We start from the raw sequence: 25947 nt of genomic DNA, 5'->3' as shown, positions 1-25947 counted from the left end.
TCAGGTCTGCAATAAACAGCTTTCATTGTTGCCATGACAACATCATCACACAGTGTGACGTGGCAGCAGGACCACACATGGTGAAAAAAAAACGAGATGAGATATATATTTATATGGATTATATAGATATATATTTTGTCGTTTTTTTTTCTTTTGAATTGTTTCAAATCATACAAGAATAACATCCAAAATGCACAGAAAGAACAAGTTCACATTGGGAAGCTGATCTCACTGAACAACACACACACACACACACACACACACCACAATGCTCAGAGTGCCACCCACAGGAAATAGAGAAAATAAACGCTAGCCAAGTCTTAGTGCTAACAGTGGCTAATTCTTTTTAAATAGATCTGTAATAAAATATTTGTCTCCTGTTCCCGTGGAAATGCTGCGTCAGTGCTGGAGGCTCCACCCACCTGCAGGCAACACAACACAACACAACACTACACAGAACTAAACTAAAAGAGCTCTTCAAAAATACACGCTTTGGTTTTCCAAACGTCCGAGTGCACTCCTGCAGCTTTGATTTCATCAGGTATCAGACACTGATCTGATGCTTTCTTCACCCCACACTGTTTACCCTGCCAGGCTGCTGCTATGGCGACGTAGCGAGTCTTAGCTAATCTGTATCTTAAAGCCTGATGATATTATTGCCTGTGTTGTGTTTGTTTATAACATTGTAGAGTCATAAAAATTCCAAAATGCATTCACGAAAATGTTGAGCAAGTTTTAGTCCATCACACAATCTTAATACGAATAGAACGAGTGTGCTAGAACACAGAGTGTGATTAGAAATGAAGCGGCTGATTGGTCAGCTGCTGTGACGATCAGAAAATATGCAAATATGCTTAAAATGAATAAATTCCTTAACTATATTGAAAGTGCCATAAATTCCAAAATTCTTTGGAATCTTTCTTTCTTTCATCTTTGATTACTGCTCTCAGCCAATCAGAACATAGTGTGCTAATCTCAGCCAATCAGAACACAGTGTGCTACTCTCAGCCAATCAGAGCACAGTGTTCTGCTCTCAGCCTATCAGAGCATAGTGTTCTGCTCTCAGCCAATCAGAGCACACATACTGCTCTGAACCAATCAGAGCACAGTGTTCTGCTCTTAGCCTATCAGAGCACAGGGTTCTGCTCTCAGCCAATCAGAGCACACATACTGCTCTCAGCCAATCAGAACACAATGTACTACTCTCAGCCAATCAGAGCACAGTGTGCTGCTCTCAGCCTATCAGAGCACAGTGTTCTGCTCTCAGCCTATCAGAGCACAGTGTTCTGCTCTCAGCCAATCAGAGCACAGTGTACTGCTCTCAACCAATCAGAGCACAGTGTGCTGAGTAAAGGAAGCATAGTGATTGTTAGCTGATAAAATAAAAGCAGGTGTTTGTGCACTCAGATTTTTGGCTTTTTCATCCTGCATGCAGTGGCGTTAAAACTTCTTATGAAACAATCATAAAAAATCTTCTTTATTCCTCTTTTTGTGCCCTCACTTCTTTTTTTTGCACTCTGTAGTCAGACACCATTTTATTTCAGGTTGTGAAGGAAAACAGCGTCTGCAGACCTTGGCTTTGTAAACAGGAGGAAGTGCCGCATCACGCTATGTGTCCCAAACCGCGTCTAGCGTGCCCTCATTCAGTGTGATTTGTCTACTTCACAGGAGTGTGCACTTCCAGCAGACGGTGGTGTTTTGCATGCTAACTTGCTAACTCTGTTGGCTTGATGGATTTTGACAAGCATTTCCTCAGAGTTCCACGATAATAAACCACTAATGTAACTCTAAACGGATAAAACCTACACTGCATTCTTTAGTAATGAAAAAAGTGCTGTGGAGGACTGAAGCACACAGGGGGGCTAGTAGCAGAGTTACTAAAACCAGCACTGGCATCTATCCCATTCCTCATCAAATCCATTTCACTCAAACTCATACGCTAACAGAACCTTTACACAGCTGATGAGGACCGAGGGGAAGGCAGCAAGGGTGCATTAAAAACTGGATTGGAACACAGCCATTGAACTGATTTCTGTTTTTTTCCCACACATGCAAATTTCTCAGCGACGCAAGTTTTATTTCCAAACTCCACATGCTACACGACACACATGGACAAGAAACCACACACACACACACACAAATACGCACAAACTGCCCAAAACCTGAAATAAAGCTTTGTACATTACATGTGAATGCTTACACGTGGCATGTCCTAGCGAAGCCATGCCTCCGTGGAGCTGAACACAGAATTCTGCAGATGAATATTTTATATCTGTACTCACTCACATCTCCAGGGTTTCTGCGGACAGTGTGTGTGTTTTCGGCTGAAGAGCGTAAGGCCTCTTACGGTGGGATGAGTTTAGCTTTGGGCCTGGAAATATGATGTGTTTAGTGTGTGACAAACTCCTACAGCTCACATGAAAAAAACCCCAAACAACTTTAGACACTAAACTTTTCCTGTCTGATGGACCTCACGTGTGTAGAGTGGAGTTTTTTCTTTCTTTCATTCTTCTCTTTCTTAAAGAAAGTGTCGATCAGCAGAAAGAGCGTGATCTCACACCTGCGCATTTGCTAAAACTGATGCATGAAAGGCATGAAGGTCTGAATGAGGGGCGGGGTTATGTTCCTACAGACGCCACTGGTTGGATCTGAGCGAATGCGGCGTGAGATCAGGGGAGGGGTTTGGGGTTGAGCTTCATGCTAGCACACACAGCTGGTGAGAAGATGGTGGAACATGGCAGGCTAACAGGCACAAACCATTCGACACCCGGAATGATCAGAGACGTGCCACATCCCTCGTACGGAATAAAGACATGGACAGAGACGTACGGAAGTAAGCGGACGTGAGCAGAGACACCGGGACAAATGAAGGCACTAATCACAAGCAGACTGTGGCTGTGTAGAGCGCCACCTCTTGGGCTAGATGTTAGACAGAAGGAAGAGTCTAATATGAAAAAAAAAAACCCAACAGTCCACATCACACAACTACGTCTCCACATCCCTCTGAGATTCCAGATTCGGGTCACGGCACCAAAGTCAAAACGGAAAGAAAGCAGAAATCCACTGGAACCCGGTAACCTGTTTAGATCAGACATTTCTGCTCCTCACGACTCCTGGGTTTAAACTATGAAAGCCGTATGAACTGATTGATGGCTCCGAGTGGCTACAGGAAGTGAGTGAACAGCTATTTGTGGTGGTGCTATCAGGTCAGGACAGGATGCTTTTTGTTCCAAGATGAAAATGAGAAACAGCTTTATAAATCGGAAATTCATTCATTTTTTCATCAAATAATCTTTAGTGATCAAACAGCAATCCAGTTTTAACTGTTTCTGTTCGTTAAAGACAGAAATCTAGGAAGCAGATCCTCATGAATCAGCTGTGTAGCTAATAAGACTGAGGTCAGACGCTAATGCTAGCAAACATTAGCTCAAATCAGCAGCTGTACTTCTGTGTGATAAAAATGTTTAATCATCCTCTTCACCCTCAGACTCACTCAAATTCACTTTGTGAACTGATCGGAAGTCAGATTTTCTGTAATGATCTTACACAACCTCCCTGTGTCATTTTATTCATATTTGAATATTGGTAAGATTTGATTTTTAGACTCGCTGTGTGATGACACAATTACAGTCGAGTTTGATTTTTTAAAATCAATTTATGGAGCAATTTTCGAGAAACAAAAAGCTGTTTTCTCATCTTCATTTCAAAACAAAACCACACACGGAGTCTCACCACACCACATTCATCGGTCATGCTAATTAAGCAGATCTGACACGTGATTGGTCGATTCTCTAGGCTTTCTCTTCCTGTTTCATTAGCGCTCAACTGGTTCTCAGTCATGAGGAGTTCATCTGGAGGATAATCCCTGGACTCGCTAAATTCCTGTCATGTTCAGGTGTTAGCAACATATCAGAAATGATTTAGCTGAACACTGTAAACTGCTAACGTTGATGGAACTTCGTTACTCTTTCATCTGTGTTTTTTCACTCAGAAGAAGATCATGAGCTAGCTAGTGGGAGAGAAACAGTGCATTATTTACTGCAGCTCGAGACGTTAAACTTAAAAAATACAATTCCCGAAACAGCAGTGGAGGAACGACCGTCCGTCTTTGGAGTGTGACAGCAAGCAAAGTGCAAAGGTATGCAGGAGGAGGAGTCATTTATCTATCGTCCAGACAGAGTTACGGCTAAAACACCAAATAAAAACAGATAAATAGGTCAGTAAGCGCAATAAACCTTTGGAGTGCATATGGAATCATCTAGCCCAAGAGTTTGTGTTACCGTGGACCCACGATTTTCAGACTGTCTTCACTCCAGCGGCTCGTCCAAGTCGTCATCCACCACCAGAGCCTCGAAGCTGGGCTTCACGTTCTTGTTTTTAGCTCTGCTGCGGGATGACGAGGACTTTTTAGGATCTGAAACCTCTTCTGAGCTGCGGGTCTGGTTCTCGGTCCTGCTTTGGGGTTTCCAGTCTCCCGGAGGGCAAAGGTCATCGTCAATAGCGACGTTGTCGTCGACACCCATGTCGTAGCGCTGGTACGTGCTGGCGTGAGCTTCCTCCTCCAGAGCCGTGATCTCCAGAGTGCTGTTCCACATTCCATAACCGAAATAAATCAACACACCTGCAGATGGAGAAGAAACAAAGTCAGGACATACTTCCTGTCTCTCACACAACGTCCTGTTAGAGCAGCCAATCACACATCTATTAAGGACAAACAGGTATTAGGTGTGTGTGCGTGTGTGTGTGTGTGACTGTATGCTGTTGTGTAGCTTTGTCCAGAATTAAGGACATGGAAATGTGTCCAGGTGAATGTGTATCCAGGTGTATGACTGTTACAAGGTGTGTGCTAAAATGTGTTCGTGTGTGTCTAAAGGTGTGTCTTGGTGTGTCCGTAGGTGTTTGGTATGTCTAGGTGTTTGGTGTGTCTGTAGGTGTTCAGGTGTGTCTGTAGGTGTTCAGGTGTGTCTGTAGATGTTCAGGTGTGTCTGTAGGTGTTCAGGTGTGTCTGTAGGTGTTCAGGTGTGTCTGTAGATGTTCAGGTGTGTCTGTAGGTGTTCAGGTGTGTCTGTAGGTGTTCAGATGTGTCTGTAGATGTTCAGGTGTGTCTGTAGGTGTTCAGGTGTGTCTGTAGATGTTCAGGTGTGTCTGTAGGTGTTCAGGTGTGTCTGTAGATGTTCAGGTGTGTCTGTAGGTGTTCAGGTGTGTCTGTAGATGTTCAGGTGTGTCTGTAGGTGTTCAGGTGTGTCTGTAGGTGTTCAGGTGTGCATGTAGGTGTTCAGGTGTGTCTGTGGGTGTTTGGTGTGTCTGTGGGTGTTTGGTGTGTCTGTAGTTGTTCAGGTGTGTCTGTGGGTGTTTGGTGTGTCTGTAGTTGTTCAGGTGTGTCTGTGGGTGTTTGGTGTGTCTGTGGGTGTTTGGTGTGTCTGTAGTTGTTCAGGTGTGTCTGTGGGTGTTTGGTGTGTCTGTGGGTGTTTGGTGTGTCTGTAGTTGTTCAGGTGTGTCTGTGGGTGTTTGGTGTGTCTGTAGTTGTTCAGGTGTGTCTGTGGGTGTTTGGTGTGTCTGTAGATGTTCAGGTGTGCATGTAGGTGTTCAGGTGTGTCTGTAGGTGTTTGGTGTGTCTGTAGGTGTTCAGGTGTGTCTGTAGATGTTCAGGTGTGTCTGTAGGTGTTCAGGTGTGTCTGTAAGTGTTCAGGTGTGTCTGTAGATGTTCAGGTGTGTCTGTAGGTGTTCAGGTGTGTCTGTAGATGTTCAGGTGTGTCTGTAGGTGTTTGGTGTGTCTGTAGGTGTTCAGGTGTGCATGTAGGTATTCAGGTGTGTCTGTAGGTGTTTGGTGTGTCTGTAGGTGTTTGGTGTGTCTGTAGGTGTTCAGGTGTGTCTGTAGATGTTCAGGTGTGCATGTAGGTGTTCAGGTGTGTCTGTAGATGTTCAGGTGTGTCTGTAGGTGTTTGGTGTGTCTGTAGGTGTTCAGGTGTGCATGTAGGTATTCAGGTGTGTCTGTAGGTGTTCAGGTGTGTCTGTAGGTGTTTGGTGTGTCTGTAGGTGTTCAGGTGTGTCTGTAGGTGTTCAGGTGTGTCTGTAGGTGTTTGGTGTGTCTGTAGGTGTTCAGGTGTGTCTGTAGGTGTTCAGGTGTGTCTGTAGGTGTTTGGTGTGTCTGTAGGTGTTCAGGTGTGTCTGTAGGTGTTTGGTGTGTCTGTAGGTGTTCAGGTGTGTCTGTAGGTGTTTGGTGTGTCTGTAGGTGTTCAGGTGTGTCTGTGGGTGTTTGGTGTGTCTGTGGGTGTTTGGTGTGTCTGTAGTTGTTCAGGTGTGTCTGTGGGTGTTTGGTGTGTCTGTAGTTGTTCAGGTGTGTCTGTGGGTGTTTGGTGTGTCTGTAGTTGTTCAGGTGTGTCTGTGGGTGTTTGGTGTGTCTGTGGGTGTTTGGTGTGTCTGTAGTTGTTCAGGTGTGTCTGTGGGTGTTTGGTGTGTCTGTGGGTGTTTGGTGTGTCTGTAGTTGTTCAGGTGTGTCTGTGGGTGTTTGGTGTGTCTGTAGTTGTTCAGGTGTGTCTGTGGGTGTTTGGTGTGTCTGTAGGTGTTCAGGTGTGTCTGTAGATGTTCAGGTGTGCATGTAGGTGTTCAGGTGTGTCTGTAGGTGTTTGGTGTGTCTGTAGGTGTTCAGGTGTGTCTGTAGGTGTTCAGGTGTGTCTGTAGATGTTCAGGTGTGTCTGTAGGTGTTCAGGTGTGTCTGTAAGTGTTCAGGTGTGTCTGTAGATGTTCAGGTGTGTCTGTAGGTGTTCAGGTGTGTCTGTAGATGTTCAGGTGTGTCTGTAGGTGTTTGGTGTGTCTGTAGGTGTTCAGGTGTGCATGTAGGTGTTCAGGTGTGTCTGTAGGTGTTTGGTGTGTCTGTAGGTGTTTGGTGTGTCTGTAGGTGTTCAGGTGTGTCTGTAGATGTTCAGGTGTGCATGTAGGTGTTCAGGTGTGTCTGTAGGTGTTTGGTGTGTCTGTAGGTGTTCAGGTGTGTCTGTAGGTGTTCAGGTGTGTCTGTAGGTGTTTGGTGTGTCTGTAGGTGTTCAGGTGTGTCTGTAGGTGTTCAGGTGTGTCTGTAGGTGTTTGGTGTGTCTGTAGGTGTTCAGGTGTGTCTGTAGGTGTTTGGTGTGTCTGTAGGTGTTCAGGTGTGTCTGTAGGTGTTTGGTGTGTCTGTAGGTGTTCAGGTGTGCATGTAGGTGTTCAGGTGTGTCTGTAGGTGTTTGGTGTGTCTGTAGGTGTTTGGTGTGTTTGTAGGTGTTCAGGTGTGTCTGTAGATGTTCAGGTGTGCATGTAGGTGTTCAGGTGTGTCTGTAGGTGTTTGGTGTGTCTGTAGGTGTTCAGGTGTGTCTGTAGGTGTTCAGGTGTGTCTGTAGGTGTTTGGTGTGTCTGTAGGTGTTCAGGTGTGTCTGTAGGTGTTCAGGTGTGTCTGTAGGTGTTTGGTGTGTCTGTAGGTGTTCAGGTGTGTCTGTAGGTGTTTGGTGTGTCTGTAGGTGTTCAGGTGTGTCTGTAGGTGTTTGGTGTGTCTGTAGGTGTTCAGGTGTCCTCAGTTTATGTGTATACAGTACACATGTAGGTGTGTATGTTTGTGTGTAGATGTGTCCAAGTGCATGTGAGCAGGTGTGACTTGGTATGTGTACAGATGTGTCCAGGTGTGTGTCAGTGTGTACAGATGTGTGTACAGCAGTGTGTCCAGGTCTTGACGGTGCATTAATGTAAAATTCTCAGAAGAGCGCAGTGTAGGAGCAGGAAGGAGAGAACAGAACAGTTTTTATTCAGGAACTCATTACTCACCTATAAAGCACCAGACAGCAAAGCGGATCCAGGTGATGCCCGACAGTTTCAGCATGAGATAGATGTTGACCAGCATGGCTGAGACGGGGACAAACGGCACGCACGGTGCCATGTAGGGCAGGCGCTTCGGGTTCTCTGGCTGCTGCACAATAATGAAGACGAGGAGCGAGATGAAGATCACGAGCAGTACGAGCAGCGTCACGGCCCACCACTGTCCCTCGGCAATGAAACCCACGCCGAATGTGATTAGGGAGCAGAACGCGAAGACTAGGACGAAGAGCAAGAGAACACAGCGAGTCACTGTCTGGCCGGTGGACTCTGTGGGACGGTCCATCTTTCCCGGAAGCCCCAAGCGGATCCGCAGGGTGTAATAACGAGGCCCCATCAGCCTCTTGAGCTTCTGCACATAGGCGTTTTCTGTCTCATCAGACTCGATCCCGGTCGATTTGTCCACAGTGCCGTAGTTTGGATGATTAGCCGCGTAGCTGGACTTGGTTTTGTCTGATTTGCCGATTAGCATCTCATTGTCGCCTAGCGAAGGGAGATTCTTAGCGCCACAGGTGTTTGTCGAGATGCACCCACCACCATCATCGACGTTGTACTCATCACCTTCTTCGTATTCATCCTTCTCCTCTAGCTCCCTCTTCCTGGCCACTTCCTGCTCAGAGAGGAAGTTGACAAAGCCATGGATGTCGCTTTCAGGCTGGTAGCGTAGCAGCAGCACGCACACGGAGACGAGCGTGTAAGCCAGCAGTGTGCCGATGGACATCATCTCGATTAGATCACGCAGACTCACCAACAGAGCGAGAAGGGCGGCGAAGAACCCAGACACCACACAGGCCACTGCCGGCGTCTCTGTGTACGAGCTCACGTTAGCCAGGAACCTGCAACACACACCACACACGTGGAAATGTAGTGAAACGCTAAAGTTCATTTGATTTGTATTAAGTACGTTTTCATACCCAGTACACGACTAAAACATCTCTACAGTGTGATTTAGAAACATCTCCAAGTCCTTCTGCTGTCTCTGAAATCACTAGAATTAGCTCATTCAGACAGCACGCTAATAAACAGCTAGTGAACTAGCTTGCATTTTCATTTACATTCTCTCTGATTTATTTCACAGCAGGAAAACCTGTCCACATATAATGTTACCATGACAACCACAATGTTTATTCTTATCATTAGCTAGCTAACTAGCTCACCATGCAAGTTCTGTAGCTAAATGTTTTTGGTTACCATGTCATCATTCTTTTATATTATGTACATCATTGTGATTGGTTTAAAAGTTTAGTCTATTTTGTGACATCTTAAACTGAAGGTGTGTAGCCCCGCCTCCAATTCAGTTTAGGTTCAGACAGTTAGTTACAAGTGTTAATAAAGTTACTTGTTTACCTGAAGAGCAGGCCATCCCCGGCCATGGCGTAGATGACTCGTGGCATGGGGAATAGCGAGCCAAGGAGACTGACGGTGAGTCCAGCGATGGAGCCCAGAGCCACCACGTACTTGGCAGAGTAAAACCCGTGCTGAGAGAACATCTCCATCAGGGGGGCATCGGCGTCGATCAGGGTGTAGGGCACCATCAGGGTGAGGATCACACTCACCTACAGGACACGAGAAGGTACTCAAATCTAAAATTAGCCATGCTAAAATAGCCACAGTCGCTAAATAGTGAGTTTCTTAACAGGCAGGTGTGAAGGTGAGGAATACAGATGTGAAGGAGGAAGTGAACCAGGGATAAGATGAAGAATACAGGAATAATCTGTAATAAAACTTTCTCTGTCACAACAAACATGCTCTACAAAATGTATGGTGTGTGCTGCTTGTGTGGATAGGTGTGAATGTACTTTGTGTTTACTGTGTGTTCAGGATTATGTAGGGTGAACTGTTGTGTGTCTGTGTACAGGTGTATAGGTATGTCCTGCTGTGTGTATTGTTGTGTTTACAGGTGTATGTTGAAATGTGAGTAGGTATGTGCAGGTGTGTTATGGTGTGTGTGTGTGTGTATGTGTGTGTTGAGGTGTGTACTCACAGAGACGTAGGCAGTGAGACAGGTGATGAGTGATGCTGTGATGGCGTAGGGGATGGAGGTGTTAGGACTCTTGGCCTCTTCTCCTGTGGTAGCGATGATGTCAAAGCCAATGAAGGCGTAGAAACAGGTTGCCGCGCCCTGCATTACCTGCACACACATCACCATTACACCTTTAATTATTTCACGTCATTATCATTCACATGCTTCATGCTACATGATAATAATACAAAACATGTAGCAGCACATGAGGGCAAATATACAGGTGTGCTACAGGGTATATACAGGTGTGTTATACACTATATTGCCAAAAGTATCCAAATAATCAGAATCAGGTGTTCCAATCACTTCCATGGCCACAGGTGTATAAAATCAAGCACCTAGGCATGCAGACTGTTTTTACAAACATTTGTGAAAGAATGGGTCGCTCTCAGGAGCTCAGTGAATTCCAGCGTGGAACTGTGATAGGATGCCACCTGTGCAACAAATCCAGTCGTGAAATTTCCTCGCTCCTAAATATTCCACAGTCAACTGTCAGCTGTATTATAAGAACGTGGAAGTGTTTGGGAACGACAGCAACTCAGCCACGAAGTGGTAGGCCACGTAAACTGACGGGGCGGGGTCAGCGGATGCTGAGGCGCATAGTTCGAAGAGGTCGCCAACTTTCTGCAGATTCAATCGCTACAGACCTCCAAACTTCATGTGGCCTTCAGATTAGCTCAAGAACAGTGTGCAGAGAGCTTCATGGAATGGGTTTCCATGGCCGAGCAGCTGCATCCAAGCCATACATCACCAAGTGCAATGCAAAGCGTCGGATGCAGTGGTGTAAAGCACGCCGCCACTGGACTCTAGAGCAGTGGAGACGCGTTCTCTGGAGGGACGAATCACGCTTCTCCATCTGGCAATCTGATGGACGAGTCTGGGTTTGGCGGTTGCCAGGAGAACGGTACTTGTCTGACTGCATTGTGCCAAGTGTAAAGTTTGGTGGAGGGGGGATTATGGTGTGGGGTTGTTTTTCAGGAGCTGGGCTTGGCCCCTTAGTTCCAGTGAAAGGAACTCTGAATGCTTCAGCATACCAAGACATTCTGGACAATTCCATGCTCCCAACTTTGTGCAACATGACTGTGCACCAGTGACCAAAGCAAGGTCCATAAAGACATGGATGACAGAGTCTGGTGTGGATGAACTTGACTGGCCTGCACAGAATCCTGACCTCAACCCGATAGAACACCTTTGGGATGAATTAGAGCGGAGACTGAGAGCCAGACCTTCTCGTCCAACATCAGTGTGTGACCTCACAAATGCGCTTCTGGAAGAATGGTCAAAAATTCCCATAAACACACTCCTAAACCTTGTGGACAGCCTTCCCAGAAGAGTTGAAGCTGTTATAGCTGCAAAGGGTGGACCGACGTCATATTGAACCCTATGGATTAGGAATGGGATGTCACTTAAGTTCATATGCGAGTCAAGGCAGGTGAGCGAATACTTTTGGCAATATAGTGTAGGTGTGCTACAGGGTATATACAGGTGTGTTATAGGTGTGCTACAGGGTATATACAGGTGTGTTATAGGTGTGCTACAGGGTATATACAGGTGTGTTATAGGTGTGCTACAGGGTATATACAGGTGTGTTATAGGTGTGCTACAGGGTATATACAGGTGTGTTATAGGTGTGCTACAGGGTATATACAGGTGTGTTATAGGTGTGCTACAGGGTATATACAGGTGTGTTATAGGTGTGCTACAGGGTATATACAGGTGTGTTATAGGTGTGCTACAGGGTATATACAGGTGTATTACAGGTGTGTTACAGGTGTGTTACAGGGCATTTACAGGTGTGTTACAGGGTATATACAGGTGTGCTACAGGGCATATACAGGTGTGCTACAGGGCATATACAGGTGTGTTACAGGTGTGTTATAGGGCATATACAGGTGTGCTACAGGGTATATACAGGTGTGTTACAGGTGTGCTACAGGGCATATACAGGTGTGTTACAGGTGTGCTACAGGGCATATACAGGTGTGTTATAGGTGTGCTACAGGGCATATACAGGTGTGTTACAGGTGTGTTATAGGGCATATACAGGTGTGCTACAGGGCATATACAGGTGTGTTATAGGTGTGCTACAGGGCATATACAGGTGTGTTATAGGTGTGCTACAGGGCATATACAGGTGTGTTACAGATGTGCTACAGGGCATATACATGTGTGTTACAGGGCATATACAGGTGTGTTACAGGGCATATACAGGTGTATTACAGGGCATATACAGGTGTGTTACAGATGTGCTACAGGGCATATACAGGTGTGTTATAGGTGTGCTACAGGGCATATACAGGTGTGTTACAGGTGTGCTACAGGGCATATACATGTGTGTTACAGGGCATATACAGGTGTGTTACAGGGCATATACAGGTGTATTACAGGGCATATACAGGTGTGTTACAGATGTGCTACAGGACATATACAGGTGTGTTATAGGTGTGCTACAGGACATATACAGGTGTGTTATAGGTGTGCTACAGGGCATATACAGGTGTGTTATAGGTGTGCTACAGGGCATATACAGGTGTGTTATAGGTGTGCTACAGGGCATATACATGTGTGTTACAGAGTATATACAGGTGTGCTACAGGGCATATACAGGTGTGTTATAGGTGTGCTACAGGGCATATACAGGTGTGTTACAGGTGTGTTATAGGGCATATACAGGTGTGCTACAGGGCATATACAGGTGTGTTATAGGTGTGCTACAGGGCATATACAGGTGTGTTATAGGTGTGCTACAGGGCATATACAGGTGTGTTACAGGTGTGCTACAGGGCATATACATGTGTGTTACAGGGCATATACAGGTGTGTTACAGGGCATATACAGGTGTATTACAGGGCATATACAGGTGTGTTACAGATGTGCTACAGGGCATATACAGGTGTGTTATAGGTGTGCTACAGGGCATATACAGGTGTGTTACAGGTGTGCTACAGGGCATATACATGTGTGTTACAGGGCATATACAGGTGTGTTACAGGGCATATACAGGTGTATTACAGGGCATATACAGGTGTGTTACAGATGTGCTACAGGACATATACAGGTGTGTTATAGGTGTGCTACAGGACATATACAGGTGTGTTATAGGTGTGCTACAGGGCATATACAGGTGTTATAGGTGTGCTACAGGGCATATACAGGTGTGTTATAGGTGTGCTACAGGGCATATACATGTGTGGTACAGGTCATATACAGGTGTGTTACAGGGCATATACAGGTGTACTACAGGGCATATACATGTGTGTTACAGAGTATATACAGGTGTGCTACAGGGCATATACATGTGTGGTACAGGTCATATACAGGTGTGTTACAGGGCATATACAGGTGTACTACAGGGCATATACAGGTTTGTTACAGGTGTGCTACAGGGCATATACAGGTGTGTTATAGGTGTGTTACAGGGCATATACAGGTGTGTTACAGGTATGCTACAGGGCATATACAGGTGTGCTACAGGGCATATACAGGTGTGTTACAGGTGTGCTACAGGGCATATACAGGTGTGCTACAGGGCATATACAGGTGTGTTACAGGTATGCTACAGGGCATATACAGGTGAGATACAGGTGTGCTACAGGGCATATACAGGTGTGCTACAGGGCATATACAGGTGTGCTACAGGGCATATACATGTGTGCTACAGAGCATATACATGTGTGTTACAGGGCATATACAGGTGTGTTACAGGGCATATACAGGTGTGATACAGGTGTGCTACAGGGCATATACAGGTGTGTTACAGGGCATATATGTGTGTTACAGGGCATATACAGGTGTGCTACAGGGCATATACAGGTGTGTTACAGGTATGCTACAGGGCATATACAGGTGTGCTACAGGTGTGCTACAGGGCATATACAGGTGTGCTACAGGGCATATACAGGTGTGCTACAGGGCATATACAGGTGTGTTACAGGGCATATACAGGTGTGATACAGGTGTGCTACAGGGCATATACAGGTGTGCTACAGGGCATATACAGGTGTGCTACAGGGCATATATAAGTGTGCTACAGGGCATATATAAGTGTGCTACAGGGCATATACAGGTGTGTTACAGGGCATATACAGGTGTGATACAGGTGTGCTACAGGGCATATACAGGTGTGCTACAGGGCATATACAGGTGTGATACAGGGCATATACAGGTGTGATACAGGGCATATACAGGTGTGATACAGGTTTGCTACAGGGCATATACAGGTGTGCTACAGGGCATATACAGGTGTGCTACAGGTATGCTACAGGGCATATACAGGTGTGCTACAGGGCATATACAGGTGTGTTACAGGTATGCTACAGGGCATATACAGGTGTGATACAGGTGTGCTACAGGGCATATACAGGTGTGCTACAGGGCATATACAGGTGTGCTACAGGGCATATACAGGTGTGCTACAGGGCATATACATGTGTGCTACAGAGCATATACAGGTGTGTTACAGGGCATATACAGGTGTGCTACAGGGCATATACAGGTGTGTTACAGGGCATATATAAGTGTGTTACAGGGCATATACAGGTGTGCTACAGGTGTGCTACAGGGCATATACAGGTGTGCTACAGGGCATATACAGGTGTGCTACAGGGCATATATAAGTGTGCTACAGGGCATATACAGGTGTGTTACAGGGCATATACAGGTGTGATACAGGTGTGCTACAGGGCATATACAGGTGTGCTACAGGGCATATACAGGTGTGATACAGGTGTGCTACAGGGCATATACAGGTGTGCTACAGGGCATATACAGGTGTGCTACAGGGCATATACAGGTGTGCTACAGGTATGCTACAGGGCATATACAGGTGTGCTACAGGGCATATACAGGTGTGTTACAGGTATGCTACAGGGCATATACAGGTGTGATACAGGTGTGCTACAGGGCATATACAGGTGTGCTACAGGGCATATACAGGTGTGCTACAGGGCATATACAGGTGTGCTACAGGGCATATACATGTGTGCTACAGAGCATATACAGGTGTGTTACAGGGCATATACAGGTGTGATACAGGTGTGCTACAGGGCATATACAGGTGTGTTACAGGGCATATATAAGTGTGTTACAGGGCATATACAGGTGTGCTACAGGTGTGCTACAGGGCATATACAGGTGTGCTACAGGGCATATACAGGTGTGCTACAGGGCATATACAGGTGTGCTACAGGGCATATACAGGTGTGCTACAGGGCATATATAAGTGTGCTACAGGGCATATACAGGTGTGTTACAGGGCATATACAGGTGTGATACAGGTGTGCTACAGGGCATATACAGGTGTGCTACAGGTATGCTACAGGGCATATACAGGTGTGTTACAGGTATGCTACAGGGCATATACAGGTGAGATACAGGTGTGCTACAGGGCATATACAGGTGTGCTACAGGGCATATACAGGTGTGCTACAGGGCATATACAGGTGTGTTACAGGGCATATACAGGTGTGATACAGGTGTGCTACAGAGCATATACAGGTGTGTTACAGGGCATATATAAGTGTGTTACAGGGCATATACAGGTGTGCTACAGGTGTGCTACAGGGCATATACAGGTGTGCTACAGGGCATATACAGGACTGCTACAGGGCATATACAGGTGTGCTACAGGGCATATATAAGTGTGCTACAGGGCATATACAGGTGTGTTACAGGGCATATACAGGTGTGATACAGGTGTGCTACAGGGCATATACAGGTGTGATACAGGTGTGCTACAGGGCATATACAGGTGTGCTACAGGTGTGCTACAGGGCATATACAGGTGTGCTACAGGGCATATACAGGTGTGCTACAGGGCATATACAGGTGTGCTACAGGGCATATACAGGTGTGCTACAGGGCATATATAAGTGTGTTACAGGGCATATACAGGTGTGTTACAGGGCATATACAGGTGTGATACAGGTGTGCTACAGGGCATATACAGGTGTGCTACAGGGCATATACAGGTGTGCTACAGGGCATATATAAGTGTGCTACAGGGCATATACAGGTGTGCTACAGGGCATATACAGGTGTGATACAGGTGTGCTACAGGGCATATACAGGTGTGCTACAGGGCATATACAGGTGTGTTACAGGGCATATACAGGTGTGATACAGGTGTGCTACAGGGCATATACAGGTGTGCTACAGGGCATATACAGGTGTGCTACAGGGCATATACAGGTGTGCTACAGGGCATATACAGGTGTGTTACAAGTGTGCTACAGAGCATATACAGGTGTGCTACAGAGCATATACAGGTGTGTTACAGGGCATATACAGGTGTGCTACAGGTGTGTCTTTACCCCTGACCAGCCGAAAGGCAGGAATCGTCCTTCATCCCAGTTGGAGCTGTCGACAAAGAAAAACCCAGCGATCATCATGAAGACCCAGACGAGCAGGTTGATGATGTTCAGTACGTTGTTGAAGCCCACAGAGTTCTTCACTCCCAAAGCCACGATGGCTGTGACAAGGACGGCAATGAAGAGGGCCAGGATGTCCGGGTATGCCTCCTCACCTTTACCTGTGACAGCAGGACAGAGGGAAGTGACCACTGTGTACCCAGTTACCAGCCAAGTTACCACCCCAATTACCAGCCCAGTTACCACCCCAATTACCAGCCCAGTTACCACCCCAATTACCAGCCCAGTTACCACCCCAATTACCAGCTCAGTTACCACCCCAATTACCAGCTCAGTTACCACCCCAGTTACCAGCCCAGTTACCACCCCAATTACCAACTCAGTTACCACCCCAGTTACCAGCCAAGTTATTAGCCCAGTTACCGCCCAAATTACCAGTCCAGTTACCACCCCAATTACCAGCTCAGTTACCACCCCAGTTACCAGCCCAGTTACCACCCCAATTACCAACTCAGTTACCACCCCAGTTACCAGCCCAGTTACCACCCCAATTACCAACTCAGTTACCACCCCAGTTACCAGCCAAGTTATTAGCCCAGTTACCGCCCCAATTACCAGTCCAGTTACCACCCCAATTACCAGTCCAGTTACCACCCCAATTACCAGCTCAGTTACCACCCCAGTTACCAGCCCAGTTACCACCCCAATTACCAGCCCAGTTACCACCCCAATTACCAGCCCAGTTACCACCCCAGTTACCACCCCAGTTACCAACCCAGTTACCAGGCGAGTTACCACCCCAGGTACCAGCCCATTTACCATCCCACGTCTGAGTTAGTCTAAAACAGAGGTGTTTATCAGACTTGATCCTGATCTTGAACTTAATGATTTGAGTTTTCTGCACAGTGAAAATGTACTAGATGCACATACAAGGTTTACTACTTTCACTGCAACTATTTATATGGTTTTTACAGGAAGTAGGCGTGGTCTATCCACAGGAAGCAGATGTGTTCTTTCCCACATGCAGTACTGGAATATTTACTATAATTACAGCTTGGAAAAAACGTGGATCTGGTGTGATCATGATAGAATATGGAAACCTTTATTCTTTTATAGATAGGTACATACTGATTTATACACACACACACACACACAGAGTCACATGCTCACACACATACACACACAGTCTCACACACACACACACAGAGTCACACATACACTAACACACACACTCACCGAGGCCATTGAGCGTGCCCACATGGCTGATCATGAAGGAGCTGATGCTGTGGTTAGCGAGCGAGTCGAACATGCTGCTGAGAGCACTGGCTCCGGCCGCCGTGCCGATCAGATACTCCAGGATCAGATTCCAGCCAATGAAGAAGGCCACACACTCACCCACCGTCACGTAGCTGTATGTGTACGCTGAACCCGTCGTCTTCGGCACACGCACACCAAACTCAGCGTAACACACACCTGCAGGAGAACAGACTCAATTCATCAGAGGCTCTGCTACAGTGGATACACAAGTTATGAGCTATATGAGGTATGAGATACACAAGGTACGAGATATATGAGGTATGAGATACACGAGGTACGAGATATATGAGTTATGAGATACACAAGGTACAAGATATATGAGGTATGAGATACACAAGGTACGAGATATATGAGGTATGAGATACACGAGGTACAAGATATATGAGGTATGAGATACACGAGGTACGAGATATATGAGGTATGAGATATACGAGGTACGAGATACACAAGGTATGTTATACATGAGGTATGAGATATACGAGGTATGAGATACACAAGGTATGTTATACATGAGGTATGAGATATACGAGGTACGAGATACACAAGGTATATGATACATGAGGTATGAGATACACGAGGTATACGGTATTAGATATACAAGGTATGTGATACATGAGGTATGAGATACACGAGGTATACGGTATTAGATATACAAGGTATGAGATACATGAGGTATGAGATACACGAGGTACAAGTTACATGAGGTATGAGATATATGAGGTATGAGATACACGATTTACGAGATACACAAGGTACGAGATACACAAGGTATGGACAGTAGAACATGATAAACAGAACGCTCGTATCGTTTAATCATTGCTCTACTGATCACTTCATAGTGATATTATTTTATTCATTCTCTCAGACCTCATAAATCACAGCAGTATAAATAAATATTACTCTGTGTGCGTGTGTGTGTGTGTGTGCGTGTGTGTGTGCGTGTGTGTGTGTGTGTGTGTGGAGGTGGTAGTGTTGGTGTTTCCATGGGTGGATAAAACTTTCCACTGTAATAAAAATGTTCCCATGTTCCCTATGTTTGCTCATTTGTGGTTTATTCACTGCATTACATTTCTATCTTTAAACATTTTCACTCCACTATGCTCACACATCCACCCTGTTCACTGATCACACTTTACCTCACTCTGTATCTCAATTTATACCTCATTCTGTACCTCACACTCTACCTCACTCTGTATCCCACATATACTTCACTCTGTACCTCACTTTGTACCTTACTCTATACCTCACTCTGTAATTGACTCTATACCTCACTCTCTATCTCACTTTCTACCTCAATCTCTATTTCACTATGTATCTCACTCTGTACCTCACTCTATACCTCACTCTGTATGTCACAATCTTTATCACACAGAGATGAACCTCAGTCTGTGCCACGCTCTGTGCCAGGCTCAGGAGTGATACTACAACAGGAAGTGAATGATATCACCTGACAGGATGGAGGCCACGGCAGCAATGATGAAGGACACGATGACCCCTGGGCCAGCCATTTCCTTAGCAACAAGCCCGGACACAACATACATTCCCGTACCGACGCAGCTGCCAACACCAAGGGAGACCAGGTCAAAGGTCGTCAAGACACGTGCCAATTTAGTGCTGCTCTCACTTTCCAACATGGACTCCACCGGCTTGGTGCGGAGGACACGGGAGCCGAATGACCCCCACTGGACTCGCCTGGGGTCCAACTTAGACAGGAAACGGCTCATTTTAGAGGAGAGAGAGAGAGAGAGAGAGAGAGAGAGAGAGAGAGAGAGAGAGAGGGAATCTCAGCAGAGCAGCATGGTACTGAGAGACACAGCACAAGAGGATGGAGGGATTTTGGGGACAGAGCTACTGAGAGAGAGAGAGAGAGAGAGAGAGAAAGAGAGGAAATTAAGTGAAAGGCAGATAGATAGGAAATAGTTGCAGTAGCGAGAGTGAATGAAAGATGAAGAGCAGCAAGAGCACAGAGGAGGAAGAAAGATGAAAGACAAAGCAAGAGAGAAGTTGAAGAAAAGCAGATGAGTAAATGAGTAAAGAGAAAGAAAAGATGGAAAGAAAGACAGAGAATGAAGGAAAAATAAGGACACAGAAGAAAGAGAGAGAGAAAAAAGGGCATTGTTAGTTTAACACACACACACACACACACAAGGAGGTAGATAACACATTTTTATTAAAGTACATCTATCTGTCTAATCCGTTGTGTTTTAATGGGATTAGAGTGGGATGATACTGGTCGTTGCCGTGGCAACAACAGCTCTGATTCTCTCTGTGCTGGCTCTGTGACATCACCACTTTTTATCTTATTTTCTTTTTCTACTTTTGTGTTCATGTTTCCATGTTTTAGGGCAGTTTGTTGCTGAGTAGCCCACTGTGTGTGTGTGTGTGTGTGTGTCTTTAATGGTGCCCCACCAAACTATTCATCTATTGCAGCGACCATTTAAATAAAACTTCCTGAGATCACTATAAATGTTTGCTCCTGCAGTGGAACCATTAAAGGTTCTGTGCTCTGAGGGTTAGAATGGAACCATTAACCGTTCACAGAACCCTTTAGAACCGTTTCCCCCCAAAACTGTAACAAGGATCAGTAGTGACACTAAACCAACAAATAAACAGGAAACGGTTTACCAAAAAACACCAATATGCACCAATGCACACCATTAGAAACCATTACACACCAGTAGAATACACACCATTACACACCATTAGAAACCATTACACACCAGTAGAATACACACCATTACACACCATTAGAAACCATTACACACCAGTAGAATACACACCATTGCACACCATTAGAAACCATTACACACCAGTAGAATACACACCATTACACACCATTAGAAACCATTACACACCAGTAGAATACACACCATTGCACACCATTAGAAACCATTACACACCAGTAGAATACACACCATTACACACCATTAGAAACCATTACACACCAGTAGAATACACACCATTACACACCATTAGAAACCATTACACACCAGTAGAATACACACCATTGCACACCAACAGAAAGCAATACACACCAATGCACATTACACACCAGTGGTAACCAATACACACTAGTGCAAAACAATCAAAGAAATACACACACACACACACACACACCGATCAGCCATAACATCCACCCCACTGACAGGTGAAGTGAGTAACTCTGATGACCTGGGCTCCTGTCAGGGGGTGTGGTTTATCAGACATCAGGTGAACGGTCAGTTCTGGAGGTGGTTGTGTTGGATGCAGGAGAAATGGGTGAGTGTAAGAATCTGAGTGAGGTTTTATCAAAGGCCACATTGTGATGTCTAGACGTCTGGGCCAGAGCTTCTCTCTGGTGTGGAGTGAAGATTAGCCGTCCGGTCTGATCCCACAGAAGAGCTCCTGTAGCACAAACTGCTGAAGAAGTGACCGCTGGCTCTGATAGAAAGGAGTCAGATCACACAGAGCATCACAGCTTGCTGACTCCTGGACACCACCCAAAGCTTCTACACTGGACACTGGAGCATCAGAACTGGACCATGCAGCAGTAGAAGGAGTAGGCCTGGTCTGATTAGGAGGAGATGGTGGGGAGATGGTACCAGGATGCACTATGGTAAGAAGAAGGTGAGCTGGTGGAGGCAGTGTTCTGCTGGGAAACCTCAGCTCCTGGACTTCATGAGGATGTTACTTTGACACGTAGCACCTACCTAAACCCTGCTGCAGAACAACTTCACCCCTTCATGGACACACTGGTCTCTGATGTCAGTGTCTTCTTTCAGCAGGATGATGCTCTCTGACACACTGCAGAAACTCTTCAGGAACGGTTTGAGGAACATGACAAACAGTTGAAGGTGTTGACTTGACCTCCAGATTCCTATCTGTGGGATGTGCTGCACAAACCAGCCTGATCCACCTCACAGCTTACTGGACTTAAAGGATCTGCTGCTGATGTCCTGGGGTCAGATACCACAGCACACCTTCAGAGCTCTTGTGGAGTCCAGGCCTCCACGCCTCATAGCTCTTCTGGACCTCCACTAGATTAAGCAGGTGGATTTAATCTTCTGGCTGAAACACTCTGTAGGTTGTGAATTGTGGTATTTGGGATGGAACTGTACAGTAACATGACACAGTAAGAGGATGAGCTGAATGTTGGTCTCCTGGTTAATTAGCAGCAGAAGTTTATGCTTCAGTGCAGCTTCGTGTCATGATGTTTATTTATAATGAATTCGTTATTCGTTAACAGCGCTTCATTTCCCTGCACTGTTTTTCTGATGAATTATTTAAAGGAACAGTTGCTGTGGAGGTTGAATGCAGTCGCAGTCTTCCATTTAATCATCACACAACACTTTACATGCTCTGAGTGTGTAAAATTCCCACCGCTGCTCTCTCTAAAGTCTGTGCTCAGTAAATCACAGGGTTTATAGCCGAGAATGACACAGTGTTCTTCCGGTGTTCAGCTGAGCGTTACGATCACACGCTGTGTTCACCATCTCACACGTCTCACTGCTGCTTCCAGATGATTTGAAAAGTAAAGGAGGACAGGCTGGAATTCACCTCTTTTATTCTCAGAGTCATCAATCACGTTAATCATGGACGGCCGAGCGTGGCTACGAGCTGTGTCTCACAGGAACCCTCAGCATGGCGGTTCCTTGAATTCTAGGATTAATAATCCACACAAATCTACACAAAAACAACACATTTTGATGATATGCATCGATTCCTGTCCCTGATTTTGCTGAATGTTTTGGATTTGCTTTTAATATTTATTGTTGCAGAACCTACCTATATATCAGCTATAAATAGTCTTTCCCTCTCCAGCCTCTCTCTTTCCTCTGTCCTGACGATAATTTAACAAAAACACAGCTGGAAAATTATACTTCTAGAGTAGATGAATTAAAAGAGAAGGTAATTTCTTTACCTACAGCAAAAATGTTTGAGAATCTTGTCGTAATGAACTAAAACTCAGCTGTGTTCTTTATTCAGTTCAGAGATCGTAAGACCTGTTCAATTGTTTAAAAATGTCCAAATGAAAATATTTTAATGGGGAAAGTTTCTCATTTCTCCCCATACTTCAGGAGCTTCCTCCAGCTCTCTGCTTTCCTCTTGTCTTGTTCATTGGGTTTTGTGGCTGCTTAACTCAAATTTCAATTATTAAAATCATATCTCAGAAGATGTTCCCCACACAAAATCCAGCCAGCCATCAGCAGGAAAGGTGAAACTACACATAAACATCCAGGATCCTGAGAAAATCCACATCTCTGCTGGCTAGTTTATTTCAAGTTTAAGTAGAATTGTTCTTGTTGTTTGCAATTCTATTGAAAGCTTATACCAAATTAGCCTTCTACTGTTTAATATCTATTAAAGAAAATGAAAAAGTTTAGGTCTGCATTCATGCATGAGGCCCACAGTTCAGTTAAATAACCAAGAGAAACATTGAACCCTGATCAAGATAGGAAGCTGTCACACCTAAAGCTAAGGAAAACGAGATGAAGTGATTAGGAAGTGAGTAGGAATGTTAGGGGGTTTAATGTGAAAGATGAAATGTTTTCTTCTTCTCTTCAGGTGCTTCATCCTCCCATTCTTTCATTTTGATCCTCAGCTTTTTCATAGTTCATCAAACAGCTAAACCACTAAAGCTCCACAGAGAGAGAGACAGAGAGAGAGAGACAGAAAGAAAGAACCAGAAAGAAAACCTCTTTTTTCATTCGTTCCTTTCAATGTACCAGGCTCTTCATCCATCCTCTGAGCCGAGACGCTGCTTTATAACTTAAAGTGAGCTGAAATAGCTAATTTAATTTGACATCCATTTCCTGGGAGAAAAACTGCAGCTCAATACAGAAACGAGGCAGAAGCTTTTAGCCAAATGAATAAACGCTTCAGCTCCGAGTGTGTGACGTCTCCTCATGCCTCAGGATGCTGATGTGTTTAGGATCTCACTTTAAACACTAGTTTTAATCCTTTTCCACCACAGATGATTCTTCTACATGATGTAAGGTTGGAATTACATTTCTGATTTTCAACAGAAATGGCTAAAGATCCTTCAATCAAGTGGTTCTTTCTTTAAGGAACCAAAGGGAGTTCTTCTCGAGCACAGCTCTATAGACGCTCTTCTGGACATTTGATTTTTTAAGAACACACTGAACTGATGCATGAGCTCTGCGTCCACTCCGCGTCCACTCCGCAGCCTGACACCGAATCAAACCAATCAAGTCTTAAAGTTTAATTCCGTTAAATAGCTGAACTGAAATGGAGCCAGTAAAGTGAATCATGACTCAGTGTGAGTCCATTAGTTCCATAAATCCTCAGATAGCATTAGAGTGCGTGGACATGCGGTCAGTGACACGCAGAACCCTGGAGGTGAGTCACACCTGATAATGAATCAGCTTTCAACAAGAAACACACAGCCATCGCTCTAATCTGGGTCAATCTCGGCTAAACGCCACGCTAATCACTGCTTCCTGTTGTGCAGACAGTCTTTAGTGACCACACTGGTGTACTGACGCTTTAATACTGGAGGAAATTTACTGTCCATCTGGGAATAACTGCAATAAATCGACTGAATGGCTAATTTATCAACAGCATCCAATTAGTGTTCAGTCTTTCACTGTGAGCATCAGAAGAGAGAGGCTGTGTGTGTGTGTGTGTTGTGCATGAATAATTTAGAGGTGATATTTCACTCTCTGATAATAAAGAGACTCATTAAAACACACAGATGGACAGATAGCTCATGGTGACAATAAGAGACAAACTTCACACTGAACTAAACTTTTCCGTATCAGTGGGGTGGATCTCTTGTATCAGTGGGGTGGATCTCTCGTATCAGTGGGGTGGATCTCTCGTATCAGTGGGGTGGATCTCTCGTATCAGTGGGGTGGATCTCTCTTATAAGTGAGGTGGATCTCTCATATCAGTGGGGTGGATCTCTTGTATCAGTGGGGTGGATCTCTCGTATCAGTGGGGTGGATCTCTCGTATCAGTGGGGTGGATCTCTCGTATCAGTGGGGTGGATCTCTCGTATCAGTGGGGTGGATCTCTTGTATCAGTGGGGTGGATCTCTTGTATCAGTGGGGTGGATCTCTCGTATCAGTGGGGTGGATCTCTCGTATCAGTGGGGTGGATCTCTCGTATCAGTGGGGTGGATCTCTTGTATCAGTGGGGTGGATCTCTCGTATCAGTGGGGTGGATCTCTCGTATCAGTGGGGTGGATCTCTTGTATCAGTGGGGTGGATCTCTCTTATAAGTGAGGTGGATCTTTGGTATCAGTGAGGTGGATCTCTCGTATCAGTGGGGTGGATCTCTCGTATCAGTGGGGTGGATCTCTCGTATCAGTGGGGTGGATCTCTCATATTAGTGGGGTGGATCTCTCGTATAAGTGAGGTGGGTCTCTCGTATCAGTGGGGTGGATCTCTTGTATCAGTGGGGTGGATCTCTCGTATCAGTGGGGTGGATCTCTCGTATCAGTGGGGTGGATCTCTCGTATCAGTGGGGTGGATCTCTTGTATCAGTGGGGTGGATCTCTCTTATAAGTGAGGTGGATCTTTGGTATCAGTGAGGTGGATCTCTCATATTAGTGGTGTGGATCTCTCGTATAAGTGAGGTGGGTCTCTCGTATCAGTGGGGTGGATCTCTTGTATCAGTGGGGTGGATCTCTCGTATCAGTGGGGTGGATCTCTTGTATCAGTGGGGTGGATCTCTCATATCAGTGGGGTGGATCTCTCATAACAGTGGTGTGGATCTCTCGTATCAGTGGGGTGGATCTCTCGTATCAGTGGGGTGGATCTCTTGTATCAGTGGGGTGGATCTCTGGTATCAGTGGGGTGGATCTCTCGTATCAGTGGGGTGGATCTCTCGTATCAGTGGGGTGGATCTCTCATATTAGTGGTGTGGATCTCTCGTATAAGTGAGGTGGGTCTCTCGTATCAGTGGGGTGGATCTCTTGTATCAGTGGGGTGGATCTCTCGTATCAGTGGGGTGGATCTCTTGTATCAGTGGGGTGGATCTCTCGTATCAGTGGGGTGGATCTCTCGTATCAGTGGGGTGGATCTCTCGTATCAGTGGGGTGGATCTCTCATATTAGTGGTGTGGATCTCTCGTATAAGTGAGGTGGGTTTCTCGTATCAGTGGGGTGGATCTCTCGTATCAGTGGGGTGGATCTCTTGTATCAGTGGGATGGAACTCTACAGCCTTCTGTACCTCAATGTGTTATTTAAAATGCTTTGAGCGTGCAAGAGAATCTTGAAGATTATTATAGACCATTTACAATGAGCTTTTAGAGATACACTATACTAAAATACAATACAACACAATACACTACACCTCACTACACCACAGCATGTGCAGCATCTGGCAGAGGGCCATATTAAGAGTGACTTTCAATTCTATTCTATTCGAGTTTATTTGTATCACACTTTTAACAATGGA

The 25947-nt window shown here is 45.4% G+C and overlaps 1 protein-coding gene across 3 annotated transcripts in view; it reads right to left on the bottom strand.

Moving 5' to 3' along the window:
• The window catches only part of slc7a14a (solute carrier family 7 member 14a), a 27916-nt gene continuing 1969 nt past the window's right edge, over positions 1-25947 (bottom strand). The window contains exons 2-8 of one of the 3 annotated variants that reach the window (XM_058414058.1): positions 18992-19395; positions 17464-17700; positions 16171-16388; positions 9821-9967; positions 9184-9392; positions 7789-8672; positions 1-4621 (exon numbers count right to left, since the gene is read on the bottom strand). In XM_058414058.1, coding sequence (XP_058270041.1) covers positions 4308-4621; positions 7789-8672; positions 9184-9392; positions 9821-9967; positions 16171-16388; positions 17464-17700; positions 18992-19268 — 2286 coding nt within the window. In that variant the 5' untranslated portion in view covers positions 19269-19395 and the 3' untranslated portion in view covers positions 1-4307. The remainder of the gene's footprint in view (positions 4622-7788; positions 8673-9183; positions 9393-9820; positions 9968-16170; positions 16389-17463; positions 17701-18991; positions 19396-25947) is intronic. The other 2 variants (XM_058414059.1, XM_058414060.1) reach the window with 2 other exon arrangements.

This window comes from Hemibagrus wyckioides, linkage group LG17 (assembly GCF_019097595.1).
Source record: "Hemibagrus wyckioides isolate EC202008001 linkage group LG17, SWU_Hwy_1.0, whole genome shotgun sequence".
Classification (NCBI taxonomy): Eukaryota; Metazoa; Chordata; class Actinopteri; order Siluriformes; family Bagridae; genus Hemibagrus; species Hemibagrus wyckioides.
Note: the sequence above shows the minus strand (reverse complement) of the source record. Positions and strands in the feature narration are given on the sequence as shown.